We start from the raw sequence: 10,873 nt of genomic DNA on the forward strand, positions 1-10,873 counted from the left end.
ATTAAGATATCGTACTCAAGAGGTTAAGATATCGTACTCAAGAGGTTAAGATATCGTACTCAAGAGGTTAAGATATCGTACTCAAGAGGTTAAGATATCGTACTCAAGAGGTTAAGATATCGTCTCAAGAGGTTAAGATAAGAGGTTAAGATATCGTACTCAAGAGGTTAAGATATCGTACTCAAGAGGTTAAGATATCGTACTCAAGAGGTTAAGATATCGTACTCAAGAGGTTAAGATATCGTACTCAAGAGGTTAAGATATCGTCTCAAGAGGTTAAGATATCGTACTCAAGAGGTTAAGATATCGTACTCAAGAGATTAAGATATCGTCCTCAAGAGGTTAAGATATATCGTCCTCAAGAGGTTAAGATATCGTACTCAAGAGGTTAAGATATCGTACTCAAGAGATTAAGATATCGTACTCAAGAGGTTAAGATATCGTACTCAAGAGTTAAGATATCGTCCTCAAGAGGTTAAGATATCGTCTCAAGAGGTTAAGATATCGTTCAAGAGGTTAAGATATCGTACTCAAGAGGTTAAGATATCGTACTCAAGAGGTTAAGATATCGTAAAGAGGTTAAGATATCGTCTCAAGAGGTTAAGATATCGTCTCAAGAGGTTAAGATATCGTACTCAAGAGGTTAAGATATCGTCCTCAAGGTTAGGTTAAGATATCGTACTCAAGAGGTTAAGATATCGTACTCAAGAGGTTAAGATATCGTCCTCAAGAGGTTAAGATATCGTCCTCAAGAGGTTAAGATATCGTCCTCAAGAGGTTAAGATATCGTCCTCAAGAGGTTAAGATATCGTACTCAAGAGGTTAAGATATCGTACTCAAGAGGTTAAGATATCGTACTCAAGAGGTTAAGATATCGTCCTCACGAGGTTAAGATATCGTCCTCAAGAGGTTAAGATATCGTACTCAAGAGGTTAAGATATCGTCCTCACGAGGTTAAGATATCGTCCTCAAGAGGTTAAGATATCGTACTCAAGAGGTTAAGATATCGTCCTCAAGAGGTTAAGATATCGTACTCAAGAGATTAAGATATCGTACTCAAGAGGTTAAGATATCGTACTCAAGAGGTTATATGAGAAAATAGCTTCCATGTTGGTGTGTTTCTCACGTCTCTATGATGACCCAACTTAGTCTCGCTACCATCTACGCGATTGTGGGTAGTGGAGTGTGGATTGTAAGTTGTGGGTAGAGGGTAGTGGATTGTGGATTGTAGCTTTTGGGTAGTGGGTTGTGGATTGTGGGTTGTAAGTTGTGGGTTGTGGGTTGTAAGTTGTGGGTTGTGGATTATGGGTTACATGAAAAGAAATTGTATTGATAAAACCCCTGTATAAGTAAGACGGTATTTGTGTTATACTGTGGATAGGTTAGGTTAGGTTAGGTTACTCCTTAGGTGAAATAAGCCAGGGTGAAGATTCTTTAGGTAATCGCTTAAAGATCCTAACCTAACCTAACCTAACCTAAGCTAAACTAAACTAACCTAACCTAACCTAACCTAACCTAAGCTAACCAGAATAAATCTACGTGCGGTGCTGCCATACAAAGGGTTAAAGTTTTTAACCATCAGTTGAATTAATATGCGTTGCTTTAGCTTCAGGTGATTCCATTACACTTTATAACCCTACTTCGTATCAAAAAGTTCTGTGAGTGACGGAGTTCCCCGGTAAAGATAATAGTGTCAACACACAGGGAGAACCCTCCCCCTCCCAGAAGCTCCACTGGTAGGTTGCACGACTGTCAATTAACCACCTCTACTTAACCCATCACAAAATACACATCAACAAACATTACTCATCACAATCTAGTAAACAGAGAATTAGTTACACATACATACAAGTCAATAAAAAAAAAAACTCCTGAAGTGGCTGGTAGGCGAGTAGAAGTTGGTGATGTTGTGACCTCAGGCAGTGGTCGCTGGCAGCTTTTATATACTCCTGAGGGAAGAATGAGGCGGCACAAGACTCAGAGGCATTCACCCGTCAAGGCTCACTCACTCTCCCTACTACGACGACACCAGCGAGCACTACAGGATGCGTCAGTCTGTGTTAGTGAGTGTGTTGGTGGTGTCGCTGTTAGTGACAACCATCACGCCACAATGCAACGCCCAGGGATGGGCGGCAGTAGCAGCAGCTGTCGCCTCTAAAGTGGTTGGGTAAGCGGAGGACTCTCGTAACGTGCCATGTATTGTATAGAACGGATCACCTGAAGATAAATCATGCTAACCTACCTGGGGAAGGGGTTGGGTTAAATTTAGATTAAGTTAGGTTAAATTACGTTAAGTTAGGTTAGGATAAGTTAGTATTAGAATGGTTCATATTCAAGTGAAATAACCTAGAATTGTCTCGGTAGAGTTGTCAAAATCTTTCGTCCGATGTGTCATATTATCTTACACAAAAATTATAATGGTATATACTATATATATATTTTGTTACCTCTGTCTACTTCTCTAATAAATAATGTACATTCTCCCGGCACAGGTTATGGCAAAACGGACATGTTGACCTGCTTGACCACCCCTGCCGGTTCAGTGTCAAGCCCACCGTCAGAAGGTTTCAGCTGTACTTCAAGGGGAGGATGTGGTGCCCAGGCTGGACAAGTATTAGGGGAGAAGGTGAATTTTGTCCCTATTTTTTCTTAATTTATTTCCCAATTTCTCATCATTATTTTGCATACCAATTCATTTTCAGGTAGAGAAATTATCACCATCAACAAGACAAATTATCACCAGGCATTCTGATAATTGAGACACAATCCAAATCCCAAAAATATAAACAAAATGATATTTTCTAAATTACTGATATTAGAATAAATTTAATTTGCTGCATACGATAAAAGAAAAAATTATAAAAGCTAAAGGTACAATAAACTGTTATCAGTAAAATGCTTTGACCGTTAGTGACCGTTAATAACAGTTAAATGGCCGTTAGTGACCGTCAATAACAGTTAATTGGCCGTTAGTGACCGTCAATAACAGTTAAATGGACGTTAGTGACCGTCAATAACAGTTAAATGGCAGTTAGTGACCGTCAATAACAGTTAAATGGCCGTTAGTGACCGTCAATAACAGTTAAATGACCGTTAGTGACCGTCAATAACAGTTAAATGGCCGTTAGTGACCGTTAATAACAGTTAAATGACCGTTGATAACCGTTATATTTCAAAGTGGAATTTATTATAGATTTTTGTTTAGTTTTAAATAAATGACATGTTAACATCTATAGACATGTCATATATATAATACACAGCTATGACTCAAGGCAAGTTTGGGTATGTATTCACGTACGTACAGTCCCCTTAACTAGCGCTCGTCATGTAAACATTCCACAAATCATTACCTTGAGACACTGCACAAATCCTGATGCGCCCCTGTAAACGCACTAGTGAAGGGGACTGTACGGTAATTAATGAAACACATGGTAATTTACTCTTTTCTTGTTACAGCTAAGACCCGCAGTCGTTCTGGTGTTGTTGGGAAAACTACCAGGGATTTTGTCAACAAGGCTTTCCAAGCTGGTCTTATAACCGAGAGGGATGCCCAACAATGGCTGAGTCATTGAAGGCTTTAGTCACCCTTTACCTCTACTACTCATCAGGAATATAAACAAAATATATCTGGAAATTTTGTCGTTGTGTTTAATATAGCGGCCATCTTTTTTGTGTTTGAATGTGGCGGCCATCTTTGTGTGTTTGAATGTGGCGGCCATCTTGTTACATTGAATGTGGTGGCCATCTTAAATTTTTCCGACTTTTGTTATTGTGTAATTTAATGTTTGTCTTGGTAGAGAATGAAGTTTTCAACAAAAGTATTTTCTGAAAGACTGTGTTATTATCCCCATCAATATATATATATAAAGGACAAAAAAAAACAGAAACAGAAGGGTAGCTGAGGTGACGAGGGCAGGCACCAGTCAGGTGGCCCTCCTTTGAACATTTTCAACCAACTGGCATTCCCTCGCATATCTCGGGGACCAGACGGGGTGACAGTACTCCAGATGGGGAAGCACTTCACTCTTGAAGATCGTTACGAGGGACAGACCGTCTAGATATCTGAACGACCTTCTTATAAGACCCAATAATTTATTTGCCTGATTTACCTTCTCGCAATGGTCCGAGAACTTCAGCTCATTGTCAACATACACACCTAGGTCCTTCTTACATTGTCTCAAATAGTACAGTTTCTACATCCCGTTGGGACATATGATACGCCTCCTTACCGTTGGTGTTAACGCTCATAGGAGCGTTATTGGTTTGTTGCTGGAGAAATAAACCCTCAACGTTGACTCGTACCATATAATTCGGTCAAAACCTGTCAAAGAACAATTCACATATAACAAATGCTGTTATCTCAGGACACATAGTATGAATAATACAATCAATATACAGTACATAGCCTGTTAACATCTTAAATATAACTCACATGTTACAACTGTTGATACATGAGGAGACAATTTGTATTATATGATCAAATTACAGTACATAAATATACTTATTAAAGTTATTTAGAGTTTTTATTTACGTTTTAGGGTCTTGGGTTCGACCAGCGTGTTGTTTCTCCTGCAAGAATTGGTAGACTACTGTGAGCAATCGCCACCCAATCGCAGCCCGAGGCGAGGGCCATCTATTTCATTTTAGACACTTTAACAAACACGTTGTCAGCACTGCCTCTCTTCTCTCTCTCTCTCTTTCTCTCTCTCGTGTTTATCTTACTGTGGCGGTAACAGTTGGTACTCCCGAGGTGCATCCTCTTACACTTCGTGACATTGAATCTCAGCAGCCATTTCTTCGACCATTCCTGGAGCCCACAGAGGTCCTTCTGCAGCTCTTCACAGTCCGCTTGGTTCTTAATTTCCCGAAATTACTTGGCGTCATCGGCAAACATTTGTATGGAGGAGTGTACAACGTCAGGCATGTCATTTATGAAACAAACAAACAACAGCGGGCCCAATACACTGCCCTGTGGTACCCCATTTGTGACAGGTACGGATGACGATTTCGTGCCATTAATCACCACACACTGTTTGCGGCCATGTAGAACGTCTTCTATCCACACTAGGACATTTCCCCGAATTCCGTACCCTTCCAGTTTGATTTTTAGCCTTTCATGGGGGTACACTGTCGAAAGCCTTGGCAAAATCTAGGAAAATATTGTCGATATTACCACCCCGTTCCAGAATATAGGTCCAAATATCCAATACCTTGAGCAATTGTGTTAAGCAGGAGCGCCCCGGCATAAAACCGTGTTGGCAATCCTTTACAAGGTTGTTTAGTATTAGATGTTCCATTGCGGCATCTCTGATAATACTCTCAAGTACTTTACATATTATGCTGGTCAGGCTCACCGGTCTATAGTTGTTCGTGGAGTGACGATCGCCCTTCTTGAAGATAGGACTCACATAAACCACTTTCTATTCACTGGGGGCCATTTGTTCATCCAGGCATTTACAAAACAGGATCTTCAGGGGCTCGGCAAGCTCGTTGCACAACTCTCTTAGCACTCTAGGATGCACCATGTCAGGGCCGGGACTCTTATGGACCTTTAGCCTGGACAATATATTTCTAATACCCTCTTCTGTTATATTATAAATGCAGAGAATATTTTGCCGTGACCGGCTAAGTTCCTACTAACGTTATTTTACCGTGAGTGCACTCTGATTGGTTAATCATCCATTACCGGCGAATAAAATGGCAAAATATCCACTGCATTCATTTTTTCTAGAGATGTTGTTTGGATGATAGTAGGAAAATATAAACAACAATGCACAGGCTAGGTAGTTAGGTGAGGTGAAGTAAGGTAAGGTTCTAATAGGTTCTGTGTATTGTTATTTTTATTTAATTAGCCAATCAGAGCACAGTCACAGGAAAATGGCATTAGTAGGAGTTCAGTTGGTCACGGCAAAATATCCACTGCCGAATTGAATTTTATAAATATCTCAAAGGGTTTGGGTCATCTCGTACCCAAGACAGCTAGTACCCAAGATAACTCGTACCCAAGACAGCTAGTACCCAAGATAACTCGTACCCAAGACAGCTAGTACCCAAGATAACTCGTACCCAAGACAGCTAGTACCCAAGATAACTCGTACCCAAGATTACTTACACCCAATTCAAGAGATAATCCCTGCCTATTAGTATATATACCTTGCATTTTAGCTTTATCTATGATTACAAAAAAAAATATAAATCTTGTAGGAAACTGCAGTGAAATAGGGAAATGCAAAGCAGTTTTAAAATGGTTGCATCTCCTACCATAAGTATGTTATTCCGTCACACAAACATTGCACTACAAATACATATTTCACACTATGTGGTTTAGAATAACTTTATTGTAATTTACAGATTTCAGGCTAATAATCTTGGCAGTATCAATTTATAAACTGGGCAATTTAAACGTTTAATATGGTCAAAAGTCAACAAAATATAGATATGCATAAAAACAGATTGATTTTCCAGTTCCAGCTTTTTGTAAACAAATCAGTTAGTGTACAGTATATAATTCGGGGCTCCTCTCTGGTACTTCTTCCGGTATAACGAACGTGTTCTTTGGAGTGGCTGACATCGTGAGATCGTCAGGAATTTCTTCTTCTGACATGTCAACGTCAAGAATGAAATACAATAGTAATAAGGATATAAAAGAACGAAGAGTGAGAATATTGGCCAACTCATATCTCCGATCATAAAGCACCTGTAGTCGGCAGTGCGTGAAGGATGGGGGGAATTACTGGGTAAGACTTGGTGAAAAACTGGACATATGTCTCCATGTGTTTTGTGTGTAAAATTTTTATTATTTCCCATAAATACTCCTCCAAAAATCTGCCAAGTCAGCATGTGTTGTCTGGACGTTGTTTACATCGAGCCCACTCAGTCCGAGCATATTCTGGTGTCCACAAGAAAATGTAAAATTACACTATGACGATTTATTACAGTTGCTCTCATTGGTACCAGATATTAAAGTATTGTAAGTATTTTCTGTTTAATATGGCGGGGGCGACCAGAGGGGGTTGAGCTTCCTGGATAAGAAGTTAAAGATCTGTGGTCGAAATGTTGTATTTTGTTATAATTAATTGCCTTACGGTATCCTAGATTGTCAAGTTTTGGCTAGATTATCAAGTTTTGATAATTAATTATGCTATTGATATGAGGACACTCAATTATGAGAATTAATTATCCAAATTTCAACATTTCGACCACAGATCTTTAATCAGCGTGTCTTGGATGACCTACACTGAGATGTTGGGAAAATTTAATCTTTTGGACCCCTTGAATATTTTGGGGATAAAAAAATTAATTTTGTTCAAAATTGGTGAGTGGCTCATGTACCCAACCTTTATCGCTCATATATCCGTCCAACCTGTATTTGAAGCTTCCCAGAGAGTTCAACTTAATGGTGATATTCGATAACTTGTTCCACTCATCCACTACTCTATTTCCAAACCAATGTTTGTCTCGCGCCTAAATCTAAATTTGTCTAATTCAAAATAATTGTTCCGAGTTCGCTCCTGGTTGGATAGTTTAAGTACCTTTGTTATGTCCCCTTTGTTTAACCCTGACTTCCATTTATACAGATTTCAACTCCTCTTTAAAATATTTATATATTATAATATAAATGTAAAAAAAAAAATCAAAGTGATAACCGTGGTAACATGTTTTTATTACCACCATGCTATTGTACTATTCCAGATGATACACAATACTTCTTTGAGATAAATGTACAGTATATATCAGGTGCAGCTCAGGTTCTCAACTGGCTCAGCCATGTTAATATTGTTATTATTATCCACTCTGTATCTGTGTTTTTCTGGCTAAATAAACTGTTTTAGTATCATTATCAATATCAATACCTTGCCATTAGAGACAAAGTGCTGTGTCATTTCACTCACTGTGCGCTTGGCCCTGTCCCTAAAATGTTCTATCTTCTCACAGTGAGGTCAGGTTAAGGTAGGGCGAAACCCACAGTTTGACCCTGACACCCCGGTCAACAAGGTACACATATTTGTGTCTGGCTTCAGAAACAAGTGCGTGACAACTTAGTCGAGGATGTCAAGGGCAAGTAGTGAGGATAGAGAGTCAGTGATGATGAAACTGTCAGTGACTGGTTTCAATAAATTTAATGGCTGTGAGTATGGCAACTAATTCAGTTTGTAGAGTGGATGCCCAGTTGTTAATTCTACCTCTTTTTTTTATTATATTACCGTCAGGTTGAGTGACAACAATAGCACTTCCAGCCCTCCCACAGGCGGTGTTAAGAGATCCATCAGTGTAGATGGTCTGTGTGATATCATCATCAGTCTGTAGAGTGTGTATGTGTTCAAGAGCTCTCACTTTGGCAGTGTGTTGGAGATAAATGCTTTGTTTAATTAATCTTTTAGGCGGATATGTCGGTATTGTGATATCGAAGGGAACTGTCTGCCAGGGTGGAAGGAAGTGCTGTTGCGTCTCAACTTTGTACAGATGGTCTAGTCCAAACATCTTCATATGTGTAGCTGTAGTTTGGATCGATTAAATTCACCAGTTTCATGACTCATATATTTCAATAGTTTCATGAAAACAATGCTGTCAAACTTGTCAGGATTACAGCGCAAAAGCATCACAGCTCTCCTAACCTAAGCTAACGCCAAACCAAACCGAACCGAACCGTAACTATACGACTGTAACTTAATCTAAGCTAGTACCTAACCTCATCCCCGAGGGTATTTAATCAACAGGCGAAACAAAGTAGAGTCTGGGATCATCAAGAAATCCGAGAATCCTGAACTAGTCTCAGTTACCGAACATGTAAACAGGAAGCTAAAGCTCTCCCACCGCGGCTCACCACATAACGCAACACGCTCACTTATCTTACACACGAAAGGTCACAGGAAATTACTTTATTCCTTTATTCTTAATGTATATTGTTTTTAATAACTAATAAACTTTACAACATATTTTTTAATTAAAGGAAGTTGTATTTATCACAGTTTTTTATAGAATAATTATAGCTTATGTTTTAATAGTCCGGTATGTGGTGATGTGTGGCCATTGGTTAGGTTAGGTTAGGTTAGGTTAGGTTACGTTACGTTAGGTTACGTTAAGTTTGATCAGCGTTAGGTTAGGTTAATCTTGGGATGAAATAAGCTAGGGTGTCTAATTTTCAGGTGATCCATAAAATCTGGACTTGCTCTGTTTACTCATTGAATAAGTTACTAATAATAACATTGGTAATTGTCTCTCTATTATGTCAACCAAAACCTTTACGTTAATTATCAGTATGAGTAAAACTACACAAATAACACCTTAAAATATTTTAATTGTATTATTAATAAAACAATAAATTTACATAAAGAATATATTCAAACATTAAGAAACAGACAGATAATGTAGAGAGAGAGAGAGAGAGAGAGAGAGAGAGAGATTCAGTTGAATTCTCACTGAAGTTTACATTTACATTATTCATCATGTATACTATAAATAATGCAGGTATACAGTTCATCATGTATATTAACAATGTAGGTATGTTATCAACACAAAGTAAAAAAATAATAGGATGATTCTTGGAAAGATCTCTCTCTCTCTCTCTCTCTCTCTCTCTCTCTCTCTCTCTCTCTCATTGGGCGTCCGCAGAGAGGGGGCAGGCATTACTCAAAAAAAAATTTGAAAAAATTACATGGAAAATACAAAATGAATAAAATAACATAAACATTTCTCAACAGTTCATTCAGTTAGAGCAGGTTACTACTCTTGGAACAGGAATTGGAGCCGTCGGGGATCTCTTCCGAAATTGTCAATGACCCTGTTCATTAGCTCGGTCTTCTGGCTGTTCACTTTGTCGCGGTGGACACTTAGCATGCAGAGGCCGGACAGACGTTTATCACTTATCGTTGATCTTAACCAGGTCTTCACCTTGCGCAGTGTGCTGAAGGACCTTTCCACTGTACATGATGTTGCAGGCAGAGTCAGTGCGATGAGGATAGCCAAGCGCACAGCAGGGAACAGAGTGGTCTGCTTCACCAGCTCGATCATACCCAGAGAGTTGTCATCCAGTGGCTTATGCTTCTGCACGTCATACCACGCTAGAGCTTCTTCTACAAGATTGTCAATGCCATACATTTCCTTGACAGATGAAACGATGTGCTTGAATTCATCTCTTTCTGTTTGCTGCATTTCTCTCGGATGTAGTGCGAAAATGTGAAAATATGGCGTGTTACTTTCACCAAAGCGACTTTCCAGAGACTGGATCAAGGAATCCATGTACGGGACATAGATGGTGCGGCGATAGTACTCCTCAATGGAGCCTCCTACATTCGGCCAGTGGACTTCACACGTCGAATTCAGGATAACATTGCCCTCCCCCTGCATTTTTTCTGCAGACGCCCATGCTCTCTCTCTCTCTCTCTCTCTCTCTCTCTCTCTCAAAACATAAGCTGATATTAAACATTATATTATTCATCTAGTTAGCTTTATTTACTCTGGTAAGGAAGGCTTATTTACAGGACCCGATCATACTATGTGACTACGTACTAAGCTGTGATAAGCTGATAATGTATGTATCTTAAGCTGGCAGCGTGAGATTATACGTTAAGCTGGCATCGTGAATTTGTGTTATATGGCAAACGATGCTTAAAGATCCTAGATACTGAAGCAACAACAGGGACAGATAACATAAGTGTTTACGATAACATGTGATTGATAAAAGGAATTTAAGAAGATCACCCATTTTCTTTAATTCGTGTCTAGGGGATGTGCTAATATGTTGTTAATTAAATAATATAACAAATGCCAGTCAAAATTATCGTGATGTTTGATATAATAAAATAATATAATTAACTCTTAAAACACAAGGTATATAATTTGGAAGTTCTGGGAGAATTTGTTCCTTGGTGTT

The 10,873-nt window shown here is 39.0% G+C and overlaps 1 protein-coding gene across 1 annotated transcript; it reads left to right on the forward strand.

The window, feature by feature from the left end:
* The first annotated feature begins 1,954 nt into the window (after positions 1–1,954).
* LOC121860188 (anti-lipopolysaccharide factor-like) lies at positions 1,955–3,831 on the forward strand. Its single transcript, XM_042357256.1, has 3 exons — positions 1,955–2,167; positions 2,493–2,626; positions 3,457–3,831. Exons 1-3 carry the CDS (start codon positions 2,046–2,048, stop codon positions 3,570–3,572), a joined length of 372 nt encoding a protein of 123 aa, XP_042213190.1. The 5' UTR covers positions 1,955–2,045; the 3' UTR covers positions 3,573–3,831.
* The last annotated feature ends 7,042 nt before the right edge of the window (positions 3,832–10,873 follow it).

The sequence above is a fragment of the Homarus americanus genome, unplaced genomic scaffold (assembly GCF_018991925.1).
Source record: "Homarus americanus isolate GMGI-L3 unplaced genomic scaffold, GMGI_Hamer_2.0 scaffold21914, whole genome shotgun sequence".
Classification (NCBI taxonomy): domain Eukaryota; kingdom Metazoa; phylum Arthropoda; class Malacostraca; order Decapoda; family Nephropidae; genus Homarus; species Homarus americanus.